Source organism: Miniopterus natalensis, chromosome 12 (assembly GCF_054644295.1).
Source record: "Miniopterus natalensis isolate mMinNat1 chromosome 12, mMinNat1.hap1, whole genome shotgun sequence".
NCBI lineage: Eukaryota > Metazoa > Chordata > Mammalia > Chiroptera > Miniopteridae > Miniopterus > Miniopterus natalensis.
This window is the reverse complement of record NC_142092.1, coordinates 10308003-10334013: the sequence shown is the minus strand read 5'-3', so window position 1 is coordinate 10334013 and position 26011 is coordinate 10308003. Positions and strand designations below refer to the sequence as shown.

Genomic DNA, 26011 nt, shown 5'->3' with positions numbered 1-26011 from the left:
TGTCAGTGGGAACAAAAGCTGAAAAACTACATGTGTTTGATAGATTAATCTTCTGCTTAATTCCTTCTTTTCTTAGGGGTGTGCCAGCCGTGGTAGACTTTGCTGCAATGCGTGATGCTGTGAAAAAGTTAGGAGGAGATCCAGAGAAAATAAACCCAGTCTGTCCTGCTGATCTTGTAATTGATCATTCCATCCAAGTGGATTTCAATAGGAGGTGAGAAATTAAGATGAATACCTGGTTTTTCTGCTTTGCACAAAATTTTGGAGTGTAAGTCTATTTTGTGTGTGTAGTTAAATAAATGAAGAAAATATTTAAAACGTATATTTAAGAAAACTCAAACTGAATATAGATTTTCCAGTGAAGATGCTTTTGGGGGGCTGGAGATAAATTTAAAAAAATATATTTTTTCCTATTTACTTCTTGGGGTGAGTGGCCTGTGTTTAAATTCAGCTTGAAGTCTGGCTGTAAAGCACTCACATGAATTTCTGCCATGAGAGTTTATAAATGCTAGTATGTGTTTGAGTTTAAAAGAGTTTTGGTTTTTGGTGATGGCATTTTTTAACCACTGGATGCTTATTTCTCTTTTTGATCCCAAGTAATTATTTCCTATCTGGCTATCTCCACCTCTCCATGTAGGTCTCTGTAATGCCTATGCCTCTCTTTTCCTTTTTCTTCCTTCTGTTGTTTGTGACATTCCATTCCCTCTTCCCCCAAATTATTCCAGTAACCCTAAATTCTCAGTGGTAATCAACAATAAGAATTTATTTCATACACATCTCCAAGTTGGTTGGGAGGCAACTGATCTGAGTGCAGTGGGGCAGCTCTGCTTCATCCTGCCCTGGCTGGCTGGACTGCTGACGCTGCACTGCACATCTGCAGGGCCGACTACTGACGCTGCACTGCACATCTGCAGGGCCGACTACTGACACTGCACTGCACATCTGCAGGGCCGACTGCTGACACTGCACTGCACATCTGCAGGGCCGACTGCTGACACTGTACTGCACATCTGCAGGGCCAACTGCTGACACTGCACTGCACATCTGCAGGGCCGACTGCTGACACTGCACTGCACATCTGCAGGGCCGACTGCTGACACTGCACTGCACATCTGCAGGGCCGACTGCTGACACTGCACTGCACATCTGTAGGGCGGTTGGGACAGCACCATTCCATGTGTGTTTCTTTTGGGGCCCTGGCCGAAGGAGAGAGCGGCTATTCACAGGCTCAAGAAGGCAAACAGGAACCCATAATATATTGAGGCCTAGATCAGGACTGGCATAGGATTACTTCTAGCCACAAGGACATTAATCAAAGCAAGTAACACAGTCAAGTCCAAAGTCAGAGGTAGAGGGGAGTACATCCATACTTTATAGAAGTAATTGCAAGATTACGTAAGGGAAGGCTTCCAGGTCCTGCTAGAAGGCTGGTATCTTAACCTAGAAGTATAGCTAGGTAAAGTTCTTATCAATTATCAGTGAGGAAAGAGATCATTATTCTGCATATAATGCTGGAAAAATTTATAATTTGATAGAGGGAGCAGTTCATATGAATTAAAGCATTAATATTTTAAAAATTAAATCATAAAGTTTAGAAGACAATTCAAGAATATATGTGTCGAATACGTTGATGAGAAATATCTAAATTTTGAAGCAATGAATAAACAAAAAGGGAAAATTTTACAGATTTAATGACTTCAAAGTGAACAGGAAATAACTTGAAAAATATTTGCAACAAATATGACAAAGGGTTAATATTCTTCATACATAAAGAGTGCATGGAAGGTGATGTCAGCAGCATGGCCTCATCGGAGGTCCTCCTGGTCTCCCCTTGAAGTTAGAAGTTGAACAGCTATAACTCAACAGAGGATTCTCTGCTTAACACACAGGCAGTCTGAGAGATCCACACACATTGACGCATCTGAAGGTGAGTGAGTCAGCGAACAAGAGGAGGTAAAGGGGAAGAACAGAGATTGGGGTCACAGATGCAGCCTGGACCTCACTACAGGGACTCAGGAGCTGGAGAGGAGTTGTTACAGTGGGCACACTCTACAGTCCAGAGGAGTAGAGGGGTAGAATCAACATTCCTGCCTGAGTGGTCAGCACATACCACAGCTAAACCCAGTAATGCCAGAGACAGAACACAGGTGGAGCAGCTGTGGATAAGCAGCTGCCATTACCAGGCACTAAACAAAGCCACAGAGCCTCACTGCCTTGCCTCACCTTCCTCTTGCAGCTGCCCTCAGCAGAAGTTGTAGCATTGCTTGTTGGGTTACAGAGCACAGCATCTGCAGCCCTGAGATCTGGAGAAGCAGAAACATTCCCCCCTGAGCAGCAGGACACACTGCAGCTAATCCCAGTGATATGTGGAAATACAGAGGTCCAGCAGCAGAGGTCTGGCAGCTGCTATTAGTGGGAGGAGAACAAAGCCATACATGCACAAATTGGCTTCTCTCAGCCCATCCCGCCCTGACCCATCACAGCTGAGTATAGCAGAGGCACCTGGGATAGCTCAGACAGTACAGTGCTGCCAGCAGCATCTAGTTGCAGGATGCAGCGCTGTGATTTCACTGGCTTGCAACATCATTGCCCATCACATTTATCCCACGAGAGTGGTGCCCTGAGACCAAGGTGACCTGGTGACAGGGGATACCCACCTCTGCAGGGAATACTGGGCGTTTTCCACTGCCCTGCAGAGATCCGAAAAGCCCAAGAAGCTCAAGAGAAAATAAAAACATACATCATTGCCACCTACTGGAAAACAAAAGCAAAAGAAAGACCTCTTCCTATCAACCTGCTAAAGAAAGAAGTGCCAAACACTCTTTAAAAAGGCAGATTTCATTCCCATAAATGTCTAGTCAGAGACATATCCCATCAAATACCATGAATAACCAAGGTAACAAAGCAGCTCAGAAAGAAAATGAAAAATCTCCAGAAAATAAAGACAGGGAAATATGTGACTCAAATGACAGAGAATTCAGGATTACAGTTCTGAAAATACTCAAAAAGATACAAGAAAATTCAGGCAGTTTAATGAACTCCGAAGTAAAATCTGTGAACAAAAGGAGTACTTTACCAAAGAGATTGAAACTTTAAAAAAGAACCAAATAGAAATTCTGGAGCTGAAGAGCTCAATGAAAGCAATGAAGAGTGAACTAGTGAGTTTAAGAAAAAGAGCTGACTAGATGGAGGAAACAATAGTAACATCAAAGATAGAAACCTAGAAATTACACAGATGGAAGAAAAAAGAGATTTGAGAGTAAGAAAAGAAAGAAAGAAAGAGAGAAAGGAAGAACTCTATGAGAACTGACTCCATCAGAAAGAACAATATGAGAATAGTGGGTATGCCAGAAGGAGAAGAGAGGGAGAAGGAAACAGAGAGCCTATTCAAACAAATAGTCATTGAGAACGACCCAAAGCCAATGGAAAGATCTGGATCCTCAAATCCAATAAGCTAGCAGAACACTAATTATCTCAACCCAAAAAGACCTTCTGTAAGGCATATTATATTAAAACTGTCAAAAATTAATGACAAAGAATTCTTATGGCAGCCATGGAAAAGAAAACAGTAACCTGTAAAAGAAATCCCATTAAATTATCGAATTTTTTCAGCAAAAACCCTACAAGCTAGGAGAGAGTGGAATCAAATATTCAAATTATCAAAAGAGAGAAATTTCCAGGCAAGAATAATATATCCAACAAAGTTGTCCTTCAGAAATGAAGGAGAAATAAAGACTTTTTCAGACATAGAAGCTGATGGAATTTACCACCACAAGGCTTGCATTACAGGAAATACTGAAGGAGGTTACCTGAAACAGACATGTCTAAGATGACTCATGACAGACAGAAACAGGAAATTGCAGTCCTTTTTTAGAATAGGATATTATACACTTAAATATAACATAAAGATTAAAAGAGGTAAAAACATTTTTAAAAAGAGAAGATATAGCTACTGCAATTTGGAAATGAACTCAGCATAAAAAGATAATTTGTGACAACAAAAACACATAAAAGAGGAGGGGGTAAAGGTCTGAATTTGCACAGGGCAATGGAGATAAGATGCAGCCAGAAGCAAAATCACTGCTGTGTATATGATTTTTTTTTTTTTTTTTTTACATAAACCTAATGGTAACAACAACAATAAAAATCTAACATAAAAAACAGGAAACAGGAAAAAATTATAGAATACCACCGAACTAAAATAACAAACAGAAGCACAAAGGGGAAAAAAAAAAAAAAAATAGAGACACAGAGCTACCAGAAAACACAAGGTTTAAAATGGCTGTAGAAAATCCTCATACATTGCCCAGCCAGGCGTGGCTCAGCGGTTGAGCGTCGACCTAGGATCCAGGCGATTGGGGTTCAATTCCCGGTCAGGGCACATGCCCAGGTTGCAGGCTCGATCAATGACTCTCTCATCATTGATGTTTCTATCTCTCTCTCTCCCTCGCCTTTCCTCTCTCTGAAATCAATAAAGATATATTTTTTTAAAAAAAAGAAAAAAAAAAGAAAATCCTCATACATCAATAATCAATGATGGTCTGAATTCATCAATAAAAAGGCACAGAGGCTCTGGCCGGTGTGGCTCACTGGGTACAGCATCTGCCCCTGCACCGAAGCACCTTGGGTTCGATTCCCAGTCAAGGGCATATACTTGGGTTGCAGGTTCGATTCCTCTGCCCTGGTCGGGGGTGTAGGAGGCAACCAGTCAGTGTGTCTCTCCCCACCTTCCTCCTTCCCTTTCTCTCTCTCTAAAAAAATGAATGGAAAAAATATCCTTGAGTGAGGATTAAAAAAGTGGTTATGTTACCCAAAGCAATATACAGATTTAGCATATTTTAGTGCAATCCCCATCAAACTCCCAATGGCATTTTGAAAAGCAATAGAACAAAACATCATCAGATTTGTATGGAACCACAAAGAACTCTGAATGACCAAAGCAGTCCTGAGAGAAAAAAGCCAGAGGTATCACACTCCCCGACTTTAAATTATACTACAAAACTACTATAATAAAAACAGCATGGTATTGGCAGAAACACACACACAGACCAGTGGAACAGAATTGAGAGCCCAGAAATAAAACCACATACATATGGCCAAATAATTTCCGACAAAGGAGCCAAAAATATGGAGAAAAGAAAGAAAGCCTCCTCAATAAATGGTGCTGGGAAAATTGGAAAGCCACATGCAGAAGAATGAAACTAGACTGCTGTTTGTCACCGTACGCAAACTCAAAATAGATAAAGACCTAAATGTTAAACCTGAAAAAATAAAATACATAGAAGAAAACAGAGGTACCAAACTTATGGACCTCTGTCTTACGATTTTATGAATTTGACCCGAAAAGCAAAGGAAGTAAAAACAAAAATAAATGAATGGGACTATGTCAAACTAAAAAGCTTCTGTACAGCAAAAGAAACCATCAACCCAACAAAAGGTGATCAGTCGAACAGAAGATGAGCACAAACACCACCTCCAATCAGGGGTTAATATCTAAAATATGTAAGAATTCACATAACACCAAACAAACAATCCAGTTAAAAAATGGGCAGAGAACCTGAACATACACTTCACCCAAGAAGACATACAAATGGCCAACAGGTAAATGAAAATATGCTCAGCTCCATTAACTGTTAGGGACCTGCAAATCAAAACCACAAGATACTGCCTCATACTTACTGGAACGACAGTTATCAACAGGACAAGAAATAGCAAGTGCCGGAGAGGTTGTAGAGACAAGAAGCCCTCATTCACTGCTGGGGGAGTGTAAACGGGTACAGACACTATGGAAAACAATCTGGAAGTTACTAAAAAAATTAGGAATAGATTTACCATATGTCCCAGCAATCCCTCCTCTGAGTATCTGCCTCAAAAATTTGAAAACATTTATTTGTAATGATATATGTTCATTGCAGCGTTGTTCACAGTGGTCAAGACATGGAAACAACTGAAGTATTTTTTGATAGAGGACTGGATAAAGAAGATACAGTACATATATATGTGTGGGTGTATGTGTGTGTATATCTATATATCTATAGTGGAATACTACTCAGCCCTAGGAAAAGATGAAATGCTGCCATTTGTGACAACGTGGGTGGACCTTGAGATTATCATGCTAAGAGAAAGAAGACAGAAAAAGCCAAGAACCACATGATTTCACTCATATGTGGGATATAAAACAAAGCATCAAATGAACAAACAAGAGAAACAGAAACTCAGACACAGACAGGAAAAGGGGGGTGGGGTAGTAAAGGGTAAAGGGGGTCAAATATATGGTGACAGGAGACTTGACTTTGGGTGGTGAACGCACTATGCAATATACAGGTGATGTATCATAGAATTGTACACTTGAAGCCTATATAATTTTACTAACCAGCGTCACCCCAATAAATTTTAAAAATATATCTACAACGTCCTCCAAAAAGAGTGTGTATAATCTGTTGTTAAAAAATAGTAAAACCCAGTGGATACATGGGCAAGGAAAGTTGACATTTTACAATAAAAGAAAATGCCTGTGGTAACGGTACATAAAGCCTTTACAAGTCATAAAAACATTAATTTTTGAGATCCATTTTCTCTTATCAGTATAATTAAGATTAGAAAATAAACATTATTAATTATAAAGGTGCCATGAAGGAGACACTTTTATGCACTGTTGATGGCGCTGTAATTTAGAAATGATGAAAGCAACCTCTAACCAGATCCTTAGAAACTGTGATAACCTTTGTCCTGGAATTTCCCCTTCCAAGCTTACCTGGTACCGATACGGAGAAAAGCTTAATGACTTAACAGTGTTCATTAAGGTATTATTTATAATAATGAAAATCTAGAATTTTACATTAAATTCTAAATGTAAAATAAAGGAGAATGATTTATTATAATACGTCCTTCAAGTGAATTACTAGGTAACTTTACGGTTATATTGTGCTCCATAACACTTGGACCCTGCTTATGTCATGTAGCTCAACAAGCCAGGGGTGAATGGCATTTAGAGAGTGATCCCAGCTGGATGAAAAGTTATGCAGAGATTAAAAGATTAAAAGCGAGGTGCAGTTGTTTCTGGGATTGTAATTGTTCTTTATTTTTACAATAAGAAGCTACTGTTTTATAATAAAACATCATTTAATAATATGAAACAATCCATTCAAAGGGAAAAAGGAAACCATTATTTACTTCTTTAGGGATTTAAGCAGGTGCCATTACAACCTCAAGAGAAAGGTAAAAACTGGTCATTCTCCAATTGACGTTGCCAATAGCCAAACCAGATAACCAGATAAATCCAAGATAAAGGGACCTGCTTTGTCCGTCATTGATGGTTCTTGGAACAAACAGACTGGATGCTTGCCAGCTCTTTCTTTCCTTTGGACTCTAAACCCAGCTTTAGGCAATAGGTCTTCCCCCTCCCCCCCCAAATCACATGAGCTTAATTTAATGTTTTGATTTCAATGGAAGAGTTAAAAATATATGCACAAAATGTTATCCTATTTGAAATTAATGATGTTTTCCTAAAGTTCCACTTCAGAAGCTATAAAAAGTGGCCTCACACAATCCTGGCCAACTTGATCTTTCTTGGAGACTCTCATTGGTGTGGATGGATCTCTTTTTGCTGGCTTAGTGGAGACAGAATTGAAATTGTTTTAATGTCTAAAGTCTTTGGACTCAATTCTTAGAGCTCCTGACGTAAGCAGTTAATGATTTTTGGTTATCACCAAGTTCGATGTGATTTTTTTTTACTCTTTTAAACTGTCACATCCATCAACTCTGGTTTTAATTTTATATGGATATTTTTCATTTACACTATAGCACAGAAAACATTCTGAAAAATATTGGTACCCAAATCTAGCAAATATGTTTTTTTTAATAATTAAAAAGAACATTTCTGTTAGAAGTGTTTTCATTGATGGTGCTCTGTTTTATTTCTTGAGTTTGGTTTTGCAGTTTGACCCTTAGTCTCTTTCCTCATGTTTGTAAGGAATTGAATGTGATATGTCCCAACCTTTGTGGAACTGTGTGCTGTGGGCTTATTTCCAGCTGTTTCCAGAAATGAAATAGAAAACGGGGCAAGAGGTGGTAGGGTGGTAGATTTTCTAAGTTAAATCTTTCTAAGCTCTTTGCCTGGTTTGAATAATATTAATTCCCCTCACACCATCTTTAGGAATTGAAAATCTAACTAACACATTGTAAAGTTTTACAAAGTTATCTCAGAAATAACTTTTAAAAATCTCAACAAGAATATTGTAACAATTTCTGACCAGATTTCATGAGTGTGAAAACTAACTCCTCTATAAGTACTGTTTGTGAATTTCTAGAGTGCTAGTAAATATAATACTCAGACACACTGAAATACATCCAAATCTGAATTCAAATTGTGACACTAAGGAGAAATTTCCTCTTTATAGTCTGCGAGGCCACCACAGTCAGAAACCTTAGTAAAAGCTCAGCCAGGCTGGGTGAATTTGGGGACATTCTGAGTGGTGCAGAAATCTGAATTCTGGGACTGTTTATTCATATCACTAACTAGCACTAGTTAATTGAGTCAAGGTTAGCACAATTGATGTTTCATTTTCATAAGTAAATAGGGTTTTTATGTGGAATTAATAGGTCACAAAATAGCCCAAGCATTTCTGACTTTCCTTGTCCTGTAAATGTGGTATTTATATGACACTGACGTTCCCAGTGTCCTCTGGGGTAGATGTTCTGCTCTGTCCCGGCCTCTGCTGTGATAAGTTCGGATCCCCTTCTGGGGCTGCAGGCCAGAGGACAAAAGACGGCGACAGGGCAGGGCGTTAGTTCACCGACCGGCTAGTTCATAGGCACTCAGAGAGCAGAAGCGGTGGGGGCGCCAGAGGCAGGGGATGTTTCAGAATGGTGTCCCAAAATGCTTTTTAAAAAAAAAATTAAGCCCGTTTAACACACTTACTGTGTACCAGTACTTGTCCAAGGAACCGGTCAGCTTGGAAGAGGAGAGAGATTAGTAAACACACAACTTTAGTGCGGTTAGTAGGTGTAGTAACCACAGAGCAGAGGCAGGTCATCCTTCCTCCAGCTGGCAGAAGGTCCTTAACCGTGTCACTTGATCTGGGTTCTGAAGGGTGTTTATCACAGAGAGAAGAGCCAGGAAGGGCGTTTTATGCTGAAAGAAGAGAGTGTGCGCAGGCAGGAGGACAGGCCTGGGGAGAGCATGAGCGCTACAGTGTCTGGAGTTGAAGGTTTGTGCTGGAGCACAGGAGAGGGCTTACGAAGGAAGGCTGAAGGACTTTTTTAAACCATAGATTTGGGCCTTGTTTAGAAAACGGGAAGACGTTGGCAGATTCAAGATGGGCCGTGACCTCTTTTTTAGGAACTGAGTGTGGTGACATTTCAAAAGGTGGGTTGAATAGACTGACAGAGACTGGTGAGGAGGCTGTTTCGGAATAAAGACTTTGATGGCTATAGCTGCCAAGTAGAGAACAGGAGGTCAGGAGGTTATCAGATGGGGACAGGCGGAGCCGAGGACAAGATTTAGGAAACCAAGCATCATGGTTTTCCTGCTGAGTTTGTGGCGCCCGAGGTATTCCTGACACAGATGCCCCAGGTACATCGGCATGTGGACCCGAACCTGCGGAGACAGGTGGGACTTGGAAGGATGGAGCCCTCCGTGTCCTAGTGGGGAGGAGGTGGGTGCCCTGCGGAGTAGCCGCACCCGACCCAGGGGGCCCAGAGCGTCTGCTGATCTGGGGTCAGCAGCCGTGTCCTGCCTCGTTCCATTATACTAGGCTCTCTCCTTTCTCCATTCCCCCCTCTTGCTTTTCTCTAACATACCCGCCTTCATAGACATCCATCCGCTATGTCAGGAACCAGCCAACTTTTTCTGTAAAGAGTCAATGTTTCAGGCTTGCTGGCCACATTCTGCCTTTATTCACATAATTTTTTTTTGACCTTTAGAAATGTAAAAATTATTTTTTGCTTGAAGGCCAAACACACAGCTGTTGGGCTGCATTTGGCCTATGGGCTATGGTTGGGGGACCTGAGGTGAGGCTCTCTCAGGGATTGATGCCATTAAAACTACTAACTGTTCTTGGAGGGTTTTCACATCAAGAGAAAAGGGGGGGTGGGAACCAGTGAGGTAACTGAATGTGTTTATTGTAGAGTAAATAGTGAGCGCCTCCAGTTCCTTTCTTCCCACAGTGCCTACCCATTTTCATCGGGTTGACCCCTCACCCTTGAGACTGCATCGGCGTCATTTCCTCTTGGAAGGCGTTCCTCAGCCTGGTCTGGGTTTCTGTCCCTTTCTGTGTTCCCCCGCCCGGTGTGTTTCCTGAATCGTGACATTGATGGTCACACTCCTCAAAGCGCCTGGTTGAGTTCTGCCTCTCTCACCAGGTCTGAGCTCCAGTGGCCGGTGCATGTGTTGCTTGCACACCGCGTGGCACAAGGTGGGCTGTGTAGGTCACCAGTAAGTGAAGGAAAAGAGCGGTGAGGAGCGTGAAGGTCAAAGTGGCGGCCCCAGGACCATGAGGCCTGGGTTCAGCTCTGATTTACATGCGTCTGACCTTGGACAAATTACCCAAACTCTCTGTGCCTCAGCTTCCTCTTTGCATCAGGGTGATAGTAGCACCTCTGTCGAGGGCTGTTGTGATCGGCGGAGTTCGCGTGTGTAAAGCACTTGGCGCCTGTGACGTAACCTTGCACTCCAGCTCCTGCCGTTACCGTGCTGGTGGTCACTCCCACCGCCGTGGCAGCGCCTGTGGCTGTAACTGCGGCCACAGGAGAGCGGTACGGAGCGGAGCAGGGAGTTAGCGCATCGACACTGGCGGCAGACTGCTGGGGTTTCAGTTCCAGTTCCCCCCTTTACTAGCTGTGTGGTCCTGAGCAAGTTTCTTACCCTCTCTGCGTCCCAGTTTCCTCTTTGAAAAACTGTGGATATTAGCCGCGCCTAACTCAAAGGGTCATTATGGAGAATAAGTGAGAGAGTAAGTGTAAAGCATTTAGAATAGTGGCTGGTTCCTAGTAACGTCCATAAGCGTTAACTAGTAACGAAGTCAGACTTGGGTCTTAGCTATTAATTTTACTCTCCTTTCCCATGTTCACTCGATCCCAGGTACAGTTTATCAGAGCCTCCCGTGTGCCTGACCTGCAAAGTTGCGATGATGGCTTACTCTACCTTGACTCAAAACAATGTAGTGTGATTATAAAAATCCTGGGAAAGTTTCTGGATGCCCCTCGTCGCCAGTGTCATGCCCAAGGGACTGAGTGATTTGGAGTAAACCTCAGCATGCAGTCTGGGCTTTCCAGACATTCTCGGGTGGCCCTGTCCTCCTCACGGACCTCTGCTCGAGAGAGGAGATTATGATTCTGTAAATGCCTGTCCCTCCCAGCATCGCTTGCTCCCTGTCTCCCAACATAAACATGAAAATGCCAGCCCAGCCATGGCGCAGTCCAGAGAGGTGTCGTCACGAGGAAGCAGAGAAACAAGGGTTCTTTAAGTATCCAAGCTGCTGGCATCATAACATCATAAATGCCTCCAGTCTGTTCCTGTGGGGCACACATTGTGATTGAGTTCGTTTTAACTTAAATCCACTTAATATTTTCTGCCCACCATGTTTAAAGGGATTGTAGGAATCACTTTAATGAAATAATGATTTGTTTTACTTTTACGAACTACCTCTCCTTTCCCATGTGAATGAACGTGTAACACCACCCCACAGCCTGCAGTTAAAGTTACCATTTTGTTTTTTCATCACCAATAAGTTTGACAAATAACATGTAAGCCTTAAAACTTACACGTTTAGTTTTTCTCTCTGACAGGGTGGACAGTTTACAGAAGAACCAAGACCTGGAATTTGAAAGAAATCGAGAACGATTCAAGTTTTTGAAGGTACGCGACGCATTTGGCCCAGCGGCTGGGTCTTTCCGCGTGCGGGTCCGAGGGAGGGGTGCGGGTGCCGGGGAGGTGGGCCGCTCGGGGTGGTCAGCATCCTCAGTGCTCTTTCTGTTCTTCAATCCTAGTGGGGTTCCCAGGCTTTTCGCAACATGCGGATTATTCCCCCTGGCTCGGGAATCATCCACCAGGTGAACCTGGAGTATTTGGCAAGAGTGGTGTTTGATCAGGATGGATATTATTACCCAGACAGCCTCGTAGGCACCGACTCGCACACGACCATGATCGACGGCTTGGGCGTTCTCGGTTGGGGTGAGTGTTCGTCCAGATGCGTTGTACTAAAGCGTGTCCCTTAATTTAGGTTGGTGCCGTTACATCCCAGGAGCACGAATTTGCATGACTCCAAGAGTCAGAGAGGTTTCTTTGTCCGCTTTGTTTGCTGCTGTATTTCCAGTGCCCAGAAAAACGCCTTTGTTTGGCAGAGTGGACTGGAATAAGAGTTAGGGATCTCTAGAGTACGTAAGTGAAGGTCACCTGGGGTGTTTGTTACAAGCGGAGATCCCCAAACCCCAGTCCACTTGGTGTGGAATCAAGGGGGTTTTGATACAAGTGTTTGGGGCCCACACTCGAAGAAACACTCATTAAAAATTCTGTGACGGGAAATAGAGAAAAGATAATTGCTCCTTTTAGAAACGCAGCTCTGTACTAGTTGAAACTGGGCTTATTACCTGTTAATGATACTGCACCGTGCCTGAGGGATACGGCGAGAATTCACGGAAGCGTTGTTTGTGCTCCCGCCCCTCGCAGGTGTGGGAGGCATCGAGGCCGAGGCTGTCATGCTGGGTCAGCCGATCAGCATGGTGCTGCCCCAGGTGATTGGCTACAGGCTGCTGGGAAACCCCCAGCCTCTGGTCACGTCCACGGACATCGTGCTCACCATTACCAAGGTAACGAAGCCGCCTCTTCTGCGGGCTTGGAGGGAAATCCGTGCTGCAGGCTCTAGGCCTCCGTTTGTTCTGGAAATGCCAGAAAACCATATGATGGTGACTTTAAAATGAGGCAGGATAAGGGAGAAGTATGTGGTTAAGTCTTAGGGAATTATGTTCATTTTACTCTTCTGTTGCTGCATGGACCTTTTTCTTTTAAAATCTTTTTTTTTTTTTTTTTAAATATATCTTTAAAAAGAGAGGGAGAGAGAGAGAGAGAAACATCAATGATGAGAGAGTCATTGATCGGCTGCAGCCCACAACACGGGCATGTGCCCTGACCAGGAATCGAACCCTGATCGCCTGGATCCTAGGTCGACGCTTAGCCTCTGAGCCACGCCCGGCCGGGCTAAAATCTTTTTGAAATTATGAAATAGTTCAAATGCACAGAAGGGAAAGTGACATTCATATGCCTACTACATAGACTTGACAGGTGATAACATTTTGCCATATTAGCTTCAGAGCTCTCTCTGTATATTTTTTTAAGAAATAAAATGTAGTATTTATGGCTTATGCCATCTTCTCCGTCCCTGGAAATAACCACTATCCTGAGGTTGTAAGAATCATTCCCATGCATCTGGCTACACTTTTACTACATCTTCCCCTTAGGTCTTCCTTATATGTAAATAACAACCTTTTTCTATGAATAATATTGGATTTTTTAATTCCCTTCTCTGTACTATAAGTTATATTGTTGTAACGGATGTTTCTCCAAACTGGAAAATACTGTTTTTTCCCTATTTCATTAGCCCTTTTAGGAATTTTTTTTTTTTTTAATGTGATTTGCTTGCTTTGCAAAAAGAAGGCAGTTTTATTTTGAAAGATAATTGAAAAAGTAATTTTTTATTATCATAAACATAATTTTTTTCTGGTTGTATAGCTTGGAGGCTTAGGGGATTTGGAATGGACACTATACTGGTAAAGGCCCAAAAAAGTTTCTCTTTGATTGACTCTGTATGGAATTTGGAATTGTTTTTTTGTTTAACACACTAGCTTAACATAGAGGTCCGTGTGTTTTTCTTCAAATGTGGAATAATATAAGGCTTGTACACAAAATTTGGCAAAATTTCACATAACCAAAAGAGCCTGTCCCTGTGGTTGTCCACAGTTCATGGAACTGGCTTCCTGTAGGGCCAGGTCCTCACTGCGGGCCCAGCCTTGGCCAGGGGCTTGCTTGGAAAAGATACGGGAATCAGACTGTCTGGATCTTTTGTTTACATTTGACTTGTACCTGTGTTTAGGAAATTTGTTCATTGTACCCTTGAAAATAACCATTTACTTACTCAGCTAGTACAAGTCATCATTTATTTCGGTTTAAAAGAATTTTTTTTTTTTGTTATTACTTCTAGGCATTTCCAACGATCTCATTAGAGAAAAAGAATGTTTCTCATTTTTAAAAACTTTTCTTAATATTGTTATTTGTGTTTATGGCATTACTTGTTTTTTGGGAGAAGTGTTTTGACATAATTTTAGATTTACAGGAGAGTTCATGTAAAGATGATACCGAAAGTTCCCGTTACCTTTCTCCCAGCTTCCCCAAATGTTACCTGGCATAACCACAGTACAGTTATCAAAGTGAAGACTCTGACATTGTGATGAATGACACTATTAGGGATACTAGAAACTTTGCCAGTTTTGTGACTAACGTCCCTTTTCTGTTTCAGTATCCAGTCCAGGATACTATGTTATATTTAGTTGTCATTAGTTTTTAAGTTTTATTTTTTAAAGTAATCAAAAACATATTGAGGTTACTTACTGTTTCTGTTTACTTACAAGGTTAGTTTATAAGACTTACGAGGTGATAGGTGATAGCTCTGCATTTTAGATATGGCCTATCAACTCTGAAACCTTTCTGTTCTGCCACTCAGCACCTCCGCCAGGTTGGGGTAGTGGGCAAATTTGTCGAGTTCTTCGGGCCAGGAGTAGCCCAGTTGTCCATTGCTGACCGAGCTACAATTGCCAACATGTGTCCAGAGTATGGAGCAACTGCTGCCTTTTTCCCAGTTGACGAAGTTAGTATCAAGTACCTGGTGCAGACAGGTAAGTGTAACACCGTGAAAAGCAGGGGCCCTTTGTAAAGTTTCACGGAGCCCTGAGAACCAGAGCACCGCCTCTGCCACTGGCCCCTGGGGTCAGATTTACAGATGTGTCCTTCTCTTTGTGGAGCCAGAAGAATTGTTGGGATTTCAGAAGACGTGAGGTAGACAGGGTATGGCCAGGAGCAAGAGCTCAGGTACTCTAGAAGCACAGACGGTTGCCCTGCTCTTCTACTCCTCGGTATTTGACATGAAACAAGTGATCTTAGTAATGATGATGGCTGTCTGCCCCGTGCCAGGCACTCGTATGCGTTTGCTCTCATCTTTATAGATGGATAGGGTAGATTGATTGATTAATTAACTAATAGGGAAGAAAACCAAGGATTAGAGAGGTGGGGTAAATACCCAAAGCTAATGAATATTGGAGCTAGAATCCAAACATGAAGTTGCCAGGCTCCTAACAGGGACACCACTCCATGACATCCCTCTTAGGGCTGGCTGTCCAACAGGTGAAGTGAAAGACCGAGTCTGAAGCCATTTCTGAATGTCAGTGGTTTTTTAATAATTATAGGATAGTGGAGAAGAAAGCATGGGTGTGGTTGGCTAGCCTGAGGTGGTATTTTATACACAGAACATCAGCAAAGGGCTCTTGGAAGTGAAGCTTGAACCGTGTTGGAGTAAAGTTGGGGGCACGCTGTGGGAAGTAGGGGAGGAGGAACTTTCCAGGCAGAGGATCCACAAAGGCCCAAGACAGACAGGCTTGGGTGTTCAGGGGTCCACAGAGGGACCTGTGTCACTCGAGTTCAGGGTTGAGGCCATGGAAGGTGAGGTCAGGGTGGACAGGCAGGGGCCAGATCCTCACAGTCTCGTGGGCCACATGATCAGTTAGGATTTTATTCTAAATGTTCTAGGAAGCCACTGGGTTATATTGAGCAAGAAGGTAACATGAAATAATTTTATTTTTAATACCTCATTCTATGTGACAAAGATGGAGGAGACCTTTCATTTCCCATCTGACTCTTAAAATCACAACTGAGTTATTAAGGAGAAAGGAACACGCTTCAGCCTTCTCATTGTATCCCGTGTTTACTACAGGTGTCTATTGCAGTAGGAGTAGTGGGCATTCAAAGTAGGAGCTAGGTGCACATCTCAGTGAGTCTCATAAGAATCGTACAGACTCCTAGTGACTCTGAGTCTTCTCCCTGGCTTTCCTGAGGAGACGCCTCCTCGTGGAGTAGTTAAGATTATAATGCAAAAGCTTATTTTTTAAAAAGTGTTTATTAAATACAACCACATTGAAATCGATGAATGATACTTCCCTGACCTCCAAAGGATTTGAAGTGAAAAAGATACATAAGTGAAAGAACAGAGTGTCAGCCTAAAAAGGCAAGATGGGAGGGAAAGGGAGGAAAGCTGCAAAATACATCAAGAGCTAGGATTCATTTCTGTGGCTCTAGAGGTAGCCGCTGGGCTTAACAATCTGTCACCAAATTTGAAGCCTCTGTTAAATTGAAACAAGCATGTCCCTTCAGAGAAGTGGAACTCATTCTCGTTCCTAAGTAAGACAGTTCGCCTGTGCATCTCTATGAAGGGACCTCATGGGATGTAATGAGCAGTGGGCCCAACAACAGGCCATGACACATACATTAATGCTCAGACAGTCAGCTTTTGTGAGGCCCATGCTGAAAGCTGATACCTTTGCAATTCAGTTCAAAGAAACAGGCAAATAAAAAATGCTGATCTGTTGTGGGCCCAAGAACCGAGCTTTCAAACAGCCTTATTCAGCTGTCAGAGAAATGGTGGACTGCATGTCCTTCGTGAAGACTTCGAGAGCATTATCTCCTACGGCCAGGGTCTTGTGATTCAGTGCAGAGCGTCCAGGTCACGTCCCTGGTGGTTCAGCATCATGAGTTAAGACTTTGGACTTTGAGTCAAACTCAGGTTTGGATCCGGGCTCTGTCATTTACTGGCTATAAAAGGTACTTAATCCTCTTGAGCCACCGTTTCCTCATCTGTGGATGAGTGTAATAACAGTAGTTGTCTCCTAAGGTCATGATAGAGGATTAGAGATTGAGATAACACATTCAAAACCCTCAGCACACAGTGCAGGGCACACAGGAGGTGCTCACAGCTGGTGACTTGTGGTGGGAGTCAAGGGGGATTATTACTTTAGCCATAATAGTGTGCAATGCTGAGTCTGGCCAGTTGAAGGCAGAGGCCGAGGTGTGCAGAGGCCTAGGATCTTCCTAATTGCAGAACATAATAAAGAGAGGGGGGAGTGCTTATAGGTAAGGGTAGACTCCCATCGTCTCTTTCTTGGGAACAACAGGTCAGTTAATGGCCCCTAGTGAACAGCAGATCAGCTGGAGTCAGACCGTTAGCCTGAGCACTGTGGTATCAGCAGAGCCACTGTGTGTAAGTGAAATGGGTGTCACTTGTATAATTGCTGGTAGAGATAGTAGCTCATAGTCTTTAACCAGGAAAAATTAACATCTATTGCTTGTTACCTCTTAAAATGCTCATTTAGGCCGCAATGAAGAAAAAGTTAAGTACATTAAGAAGTATCTGCAGGCTGTAGGAATGTTTCGGGATTTCAGCGACTCCTCCCAGGACCCCGATTTTGCCCAGGTACGAGCGCCTTCACTGAGCATGTTTCCTCTTCCTGAAGGCGTGATTTTAATACTGCATCGTTTTTCTAGGCGACGGGGGAGGGGTGCTTGCAGAAAATTAGTCATTGCCAAGTCATCGCAGGAGAACGGGGTGTTCAAAGGCCAAAGCATCCAAAACCGTAAACATAACAAAACAGTGCAACTTCTTCCATTCCTCCTGGCCATTACGTTGGGTTGGGCGTGCTCCCCTTTCTGAACAACTGGTTTGCTCTTCTTATATAGATGAGCTTGGAAGGGCTTCACTAGAAGGACTAGAGCTGTTTAAAGGCTGAGCTCATTCATCATTATTAAAGATGGGGAGGGGAGAGACATGGAGGTGCGAACATAGCAGTTAGTTCTGGTTTATCCAATGACTAAGCCGTCATTCATTTTCTAGGGTGCTGGCCGAACCCCCGTGTTTCTCAGCAGCCAGGATCAGAGGGCGCCCTGGCTGTGGGGCCCTGGTTCTCTTTGACAGTACACTGAGGGAAGGAAGTGCTCCATTAGGCTGAGGCCACTTCCTGGCATTGATGACTTACTGGCTTCATCCCTCCCAACCGTCTTAGAACAAGTACAGTGGGTCCTGTGTCATTTCAATAGAAAACCCATCCCAGACCAACTTAAAATAAAAAGTACATAGGAGCTGCTTTTCAAAGGTGGGCGAGTGGAAGATGCTGGGCAGCAGCTGCAGTCCCCACCCTGGTCTTTCTGCGAGTGGCAAGGTTGCCTGCTGTCCAGTGCCACCTAAGTGACCTTCTTCATCTTTGGAAATCTATCCCTTAAGAGTTAAAGTGAACATTGACCTCCTTGGTTTTGGATGTAGTGGCTTAGCTTGTTTTTATTGTTGTGGTGTGTTAAGTTCTCGGGCAGGGCTTATGTTTTTTCTTTGTGGGTATGACATCAGTTCCACATTTCCTTTTCTTCTTGGGGACAGGTGGTGGAATTAGATTTAAAAACAGTAGTGCCTTGCTGCAGTGGACCCAAAAGGCCTCAGGACAAAGTCGCCGTGTCCGACATGAAAAAGGACTTTGAGAGCTGCCTTGGAGCCAAGGTAAGTGCCTGGGAGGGCAGGTGGAAATGCTCCCGAACCCTGGCCTCCAGTTCTTGGTGCTCGCGTCTGTTTACCCCACTCAGTGATGACTTCCTAAGCCTGCCAGTGAGGGGTGCCTCCTCCATCCCGAAGTCCTTAACGCCTCCCCCATTAGCCAGGCGCCAAACAGCTTCCTAAGAGAACCTGACTATTTATAAATGTAATGAGCCCACCCTTTAAAAGCATGTCAACTTTTCACACTCTCTCACATCAGAAGTATATTCTGTTCATTCCATCCCCTGCCTGCCTGTCCTGTCTGCATGTCCCGGCTCCTCCACAGGGTGTCCTCGGATCTCGGGGAGAAGAGTCATCTCCTTCTTTCACCTTCCTGGCACTTGATTAGTTGAATCTGACCAAAACGGCACCGTTTTCTAATTTCCATGTGGTAGAATCAGTGACCTCAGTCCATGTTCATTAAACTCTAATAATGTCATTGAGTTCTACTGAGGCTAACTTTGAACTAAATTTGTAGTTTTACATTTCCAGTTTTTAGGTAGAAAGGAAGTAATTGTTTATTTCAAAGCAAGAGTCAGATTCAGAATTATGACTGCCGTTTGTAAAGATTTTTAAAGACTAAAGAAAGCTAATTTTTCTGTAGCATTTCAGAGTTTATTGGCTAAGATATCTATGTTTTGTTGAGAATTGGCCTTTAAAATTATAGTTTCCAAAGTATTTCTTCTTTTAAAGGGAGAACTTTTGAAAAAATATATATATATATTTTTGTTCTTCCTATAGCAAGGATTTAAAGGATTTCAGGTTGCTCCAGACCACCATGACGACCATCAGACGTTTGTCTATAATAACAGCGAGTTCACCCTTGCTCACGGTTCTGTGGTCATCGCCGCCATTACTAGCTGCACAAACACCAGTAACCCGTCTGTGATGTTAGGAGCAGGTAAGTGCATTTGAAACCTTCCTCATGGCCGTGTGGACATGCGCGTGGCAATCTCCCAAGACGTGACCTAGGGGCTTAGCATGAACCTTGTCTTTTCCAGATGTAGGAATTTATTGGCCCAGAAATGTTTACACAGTTAATAGTGTCCAAAGCAAACTATTTAAAGTAGAACACATAGTACATAATCGCCTTTTGAATTAACACAGAAAATAAGCAGAAGAAAGCAAAAAAAGATGAATTTCTGGTAAAACCCAGAACCTTGTCAGACTTTAGAAGGAAAAAAACCTGTTTTCTCATTGCAGACTGTTCTCTGTACAACCCCTGGTGGGCTTTCTGGTCAGTGGAATTCAGTGTGTCTTATAGTTAGTGTCACAGGCACCTGAGTTAGGCACAGGCGCTGGTGGATGAAACCCACCTGCCTTTTATGCAATTATGGTTGAGAAGTTAATGTTTACATACAGAGTTTCGTCACTACAATGTCTCTTTAGTTTCCACATTTTTGAGCATCCCCTACAGTCCCTCTTATGTCCTTAGGTCATGGAGTTACAACAGCCCTCTCCTTACGAAGTGGACAGTGCATAGGAAAACCAAGTCCAAGAAATCGGCTGTTGCCAGCTAAGCTATTTTTGGTGCAAACCAGTTTCCTTAAGACAAGTCACCAGCACGTCTGTAGCTTTTGGTGTCTTCACTCACCCCCCCACTCATTTCTCTTCTACCTCTGGGATACATCCTAAGACAGCACCCAGTGTCCTGCAACTTGTATTTGTGAAGGTCCAGTGGCCCAGGAGCTGTTGATCTCCCACTTTAAGAACTATCTGAGAACTAGATTTTTACACTTCAACTGACTGTGTTCCTCACCGGCCAGTACACGATTCAGATACTTTAAGAAAGGACCATTCCAATTAGAATTTTCATCCAAATAAAACACAATTAGAAAGATTGCTTTCTCTCCCCAAATTAAAAACTCATTCTATAATATATTCCTAAATGGTTTATTCCTTAAAACACATGCATACACACACACATACACACATCTCTCTCTTCATTTTCCTGGCTGATTGTGAGTTTACTGTCTGTGTGAATGTCCTTGGGCCATGAGCTTTGGATTTCTGTTCGGCAGCAGAAATAGCGGGAAGTGCCCATATGAACAGAGCTTTGTCCGGCGGGGGCAGGAAGTGCAGACTGAAGAGCCAGTGCCTTTCTGAACTGTCCCTGGCACCTAGAGCAGGCGGCCACCCACACCGTGTCTGCGTTTATCGTTTCACAGGCTTGTTAGCAAAGAAGGCAGTGAACGCCGGCCTGACCGTGAAGCCTTACATCAAAACAAGCCTGTCTCCCGGGAGTGGCGTGGTCACCTACTACCTGCGAGAGAGCGGAGTCATGCCGTACCTGTCGCAGCTTGGGTGAGGGATTTTCTTGTCCACCCTTGCCTTTGTTGTGTAATCTTCCCCGTGTATCTTGCTATGTCCCCTGTAACAAATGTAAGCTTATCTGATGGTACCTAATTACTTAGTTTCATCAGATGGTGAGTGGACTTCATCCTTACCTTCCAGCAGAGTAGGGCCCTCCTGTAGACAGTTGCACAAGTTCATCGTGCAAGGGCGCCCGTGAAGGCAGAGCAGGGGACGGGACCCAGCCTGTGCGTTGGTGGGGTGCTGCACCTTCTCTCTGCAATGGGCCAGCATTGGCTCTGCTCTAAAAGGCTGCCCTTTGGTATGAAAAGCAGTATTTATCATGGCTAAAAGTGTTCTCATTCCTTCAGGTGAATTAGTTCTTTGTTGCCAGATACAGTTTCTCCAACTTCCCCATTCATAATTTGGATGGCAGATTTTTTTCATGAGCATCATAAAAGTCAGAATCCTTGGGATTATATAATAAACGTAGTAAATAGAGACAGTAAATGGCATATCTAGTTTCAACTTTTAAAAATTCTAGATTATTCACTTAGACTTATTTTTATAATTTACTCAAAAAGGAGCCTGATGGAGTGATCTAGAATGGATGAATAATATATCGAAATGTTCCTGGGAATGAAAACTCTATAGGATCTGCACTGCACTGCACTTGCTCCTTGCACGACTCTTCTCTTTAACTCGGTGGTCCCTGGGAACTGGTCCAGCAGGGGGCTCACTGAGAATACTGTCCTGTGTTTTCTTGGCTCCCAGGTTTGATGTTGTGGGCTATGGGTGCATGACCTGCATTGGCAACAGCGGGCCCTTGCCTGAACCTGTGGTAGAAGCCATCACGAAGGTAATTCCAGGCACCTGTGGGTCTTCAGAGCCGTTATCTCTTGTCATAGGATGTGTGACCAAAATGCTGGTAATCTCAAGAAGATTCAGAGAAGCAGGGGATGTGGTTAGATGTATGGTCCTTGCAGTCAAGCTAAACTTACTAGTTAGATAGCCTTGAGCAAGATAATGAACCTCCTTTACCTGAGTGTTCACCCTGTAAGTTGGAGATGATCATAGTGCCTGTGTCATAGACTGTGAGCACTGAGATGGGAATGCACACCAAAGGTTTAGTGTGGCGCCTGGACACAGGTGCTCAGTAAATGTAAGTTTTTACCCCAGAGGGCTCCAGATTTGTTTGTTCCTCATAATCTGAAAACTGGTTACAAGTCCGGGAAGTCTTCACTCACATGGATCTAAACTGAATTGTGTTGGCATGGTTTTTGTCCCATAAATTCTGTAGCGTTGGCAAATACTATTAGGTTTGCTTTGCATGAACTGCAGAATCCATGTAAGTCTGCGTGGCTTCCTCTAGCTTTCAGCGTTTAGTCATTCCCACCTGCTCTTAGGCCCCAGGCAGCAAAAAAACTAGAACGTTGCCTTCTGACCTACCTGGTATTTTCTCATGAGCAGAAACCAGTGAACATGCCTCTCTGAGTCTTCTGTCCCAGAGTGTCTTCCACAGGGACACCCCTGTGTGCTCTCCTATAGAGGAGAGGACCCGTGACAGGGAAGCTTAAAGAGCTACATCCAGGTGATGGGAAAACTTTGGCAAATGGCCTGAAACAAGCAGCCTGGGCAGTCTCTCTTCCTGGTGACCTGATTTTCCTCTCGCCTTACGCAGGGAGACCTTGTAGCTGTTGGAGTACTATCTGGAAACAGGAATTTTGAAGGCCGAGTCCACCCCAACACCCGGGCCAACTACTTAGCCTCTCCACCCTTAGTAATAGCTTATGCGATTGCCGGGACCATCAAGATCGACTTTGAGAAAGAGCCGTTGGGTAAGAGTTTGTTTATGTGGTTATAGGTTTTTTCCAGTGAATTTGAAACTATTATTGGAAGAGAAACCGTGCTTTTTCCTTAATAAATAATGAAGCCTAGGACTTCCAGAGGTAAGACGAGAAGGAGAGGAGTCTTTCCTTTATTCCCTAATACACAGCTAAGACACACTGAAATAATAAGAGTTTACTAAAGGGCAGGGAATGACAAGAAAGAAAGAAATACAGAAAGTAATAGAGAGCGTGCTCTTCTGGCTGCTTCTCCAGCCCTTTTCCTGCCTCCTGTTTGAATCTCATGATAGGCATTGCTTTCATATGTCCTCGGGGGAGCACATTCAGATAGTTTAACCTCTCAAAATCCAGAGGAAAGGAGGCTTTGTCTCCTTTCCTCTGGTTTTCTTGCCTCCTATCCCCTCCTCAATCCATCCTAAGCAAATTAGATTATATGAAAACAACGCCCATTCCGTTTATCTATAGGAAATAATAACTTCAGAGGTACCGGTGATCTTCATTGCATGTGGATTCCATATTTGCAGATTTGCCTGTTCACTAAAATGTATTTTAACTCCACAGTCAGTGCTCACCACGCTCCCGCGGTCATGCACAGGCGCACGCAGCGGGAAAGCTTGGAGTCCCTGGGCGTGCCCTTCCCGGGGGGAGTCAGGGCAGCCCTCTGCCTTCTGTTTTAGCTGTCGTGCTGGAAATAGTGTCCTGTTCTGGTCCACTCACGCTGTGCTGTTTGCATTTTTGTGCTTTATTTATTTTTGTTTTGGTGATGTCACTGTTTCAGAGGGCCCCCAAGTATAGTGCTAAGTGCTTTCTGGTGTCCCTAAGCCCAGGAAGCCTGTGATGTGTGTCCTGTTGAGGAGCCTTCATCAAGTAGGAGTCTGTGCTGTCGGCAGTGAGTTCAGTGTTCATTCATCAACAACATATATTAACTGAGGTGCCTATAAACGGAAACACACATAAAGCAAGGTTATATGGTGATCGGTTGTGGCCAGAGGCTCTCAGACACCCGACCTGTGTTTCCTCGGGCAGTGGTTCGGGATTCACTGCCGCAGTGCAGCACTGCCGTGAGAGTACATTAACTCTCGCGAAGAACGAGACACAAGTGTGTGTAATAAAGAAAAGGGCTGTTAAATGAAGTTTTTCTCATTAACACATTTTTTTCCCCAGGGGTAAATGCGAAGGGACAACAGGTATTTCTGAAGGATATTTGGCCAACTAGAGAGGAGATCCAGGCGGTGGAGCGTCAGTACGTCATCCCCGGGATGTTCAAGGAGGTCTACCAGAAAATAGAGGTGCGGTCCCGCCCCCTGCCCCCCGCCCCCCGCCCCCGAGAGCCTCTGTGTCACCCCTGCAGACCTGGAGGCCGCCAGGGGTGTGAGCTCCAGAGAGGAACTGGTTTGTTACTCCCTCCTCAGAGAACTGGGGGAGTGGCTCTCCGTCACTTTCTCCTGTGACTCACATTTTTACAAACCCACACTCCCCAGATGGTCCCCAATTTAGACAAGTGGACAAGAAGAGAGGCCTCAGGCTGTGTGTGATTCCTGGCCAGCTCTCCATAACTCTCCTTTCTCAGACACCAGGGGTGTTGTGGAGCGAACCACTCACAATTATTTGGATGCTGAAAAATAAATAATCAAACAAGCAAACAAATTAGTAAAAGCCACTCAGTAGAAAGCACCAAACTGCTTAAATAAATGAAACGTTCTGTGCATTTTACAAATAGGGATAAAATGTATGGGGCTTAGTATTATTATTTTTTATTGATTTCAAAGAGAGGAAGGGAGAGGGAGAGAGAGAGGGAAACATCAATGATGAGAGTCATTGATCGGCTGTCTCCTGCACGCCCCCCACTGGGGATCAGGCCCGAAACCCAGGGATGTCCCCTGACCGGGAGTTGAACTGTGATCTCCTGGTTCATGGGTTGACACTCAACCCCTGAGCCACACCGGCCAGGCTTAGTATTTTTTGAGACCTTTGGATGTTATTTCTTTCCCTGTTTTCTGTGTTAGGCTGACCCAGGGACTGCTGACAGGCTTGGGGTTGAAACAAGAGAGCAAACTGTGCAGGGAGAGGGGTCAAAGGGGATTATATCCATGCTGTGCCCTCCCAGCAGTGGCTTGTTGGGAAGTGGTCTGAGGGAGTTTCGTGGGCACTGGATTAAATACATGTATTCAGAGGCTGAGTTAATGGGCCTATGGAGAGAATTCAAGCTAATTTTTCTGCAAAGCAGCTGTTATTTGCTATCCAATGACCATGTCACCTGGAAGTCTACTTTCCAAAATCTTCAGAGAGTAAATAATTTCCCCTTTGGTACAAATCTGAATTATTTCTTAAGTTATATTCATAAGTATAGGGATTAATAACCTATTGCTGTACAACAAATTGCACCAAAACATAGTGGGTTAAAACAGCAAGCATTTATTATCTCACAGATCTGTGGATCCAGAGGGGGCCTAACTGGGTGGCTCTGCCTTCACAAGGCTCCAGGGTGTCATCTGGGGCTGTAGCTCCTCTGAAGGCTCAGCTGGGGAAGATGCACTTCTAAGGGCGCTCTCGTGGTGTTGGCTGGGTCAAGTGCCTCACCAGCTGCTGGACCAGGGGACTTAGTTTCTCCATGACCATTAGCCAGAGCCTTTGCTAGTGGGTCTCTGCATAGCTCACAGCATGGCAGCTGGCTTAATCGGGGCGAGCAATCGAGAAAGCAAGAGAGGGTGAGAGACATAGATGGCAGAGTCTTTCTGTAACCTAATCCTGGAAATGAGTCACTAGGTTCAGCCCTTTAGGATGTGAATGGGGGGAGTGGGTAGTCCTTGGAGGCTGCCTGTCACAGTGTGTGTGTATTGTTGAGTTATTTAGCATGGTACTATCTTAGCATAAAGGAACTCCTTTGCATGACTAGAATAAGAATCGTTTTTATTATACTCATAGCTTGAATATGTGTTTTATGTTTCTGTGTAAAATTTTTCTTAGAATAGAATGTAATTGGATTGGCCTTTTTCTATCCTTTTTTTTTTAAAGACTGTGAATGAAAGCTGGAATGCCTTAGCTGCCCCATCAGATACGCTGTATTACTGGAATCCCAAATCTACATACATTAAGTCACCGCCTTTCTTTGAAAACCTGGTATGACTTTATTTTTAACAAACTGAGTTCTTAAAACGTTTTCTTTCCTTATAGCATCTACTTTTATTATCCCACACCCTTGCTTTTACTACCTGTTTCATTCAAACCACTACAAAAGCAAGCTAATACTACTGGGGA

The 26011-nt window shown here is 43.6% G+C and overlaps 1 protein-coding gene across 1 annotated transcript in view; it reads left to right on the top strand.

Moving 5' to 3' along the window:
- Positions 1-26011, top strand: part of ACO1 (aconitase 1) — a 59554-nt gene that overhangs the window by 22032 nt on the left and 11511 nt on the right. Inside the window, exons 4-16 of the mRNA XM_087822627.1 lie at positions 77-214; positions 11788-11857; positions 11989-12172; positions 12668-12807; positions 14715-14886; positions 17410-17510; positions 18465-18581; positions 19356-19515; positions 20783-20918; positions 21681-21765; positions 22588-22744; positions 23918-24042; positions 25769-25873. Of these exons, the coding sequence (XP_087678753.1) occupies positions 77-214; positions 11788-11857; positions 11989-12172; positions 12668-12807; positions 14715-14886; positions 17410-17510; positions 18465-18581; positions 19356-19515; positions 20783-20918; positions 21681-21765; positions 22588-22744; positions 23918-24042; positions 25769-25873 (1690 nt within the window). The remainder of the gene's footprint in view (positions 1-76; positions 215-11787; positions 11858-11988; positions 12173-12667; positions 12808-14714; positions 14887-17409; positions 17511-18464; positions 18582-19355; positions 19516-20782; positions 20919-21680; positions 21766-22587; positions 22745-23917; positions 24043-25768; positions 25874-26011) is intronic.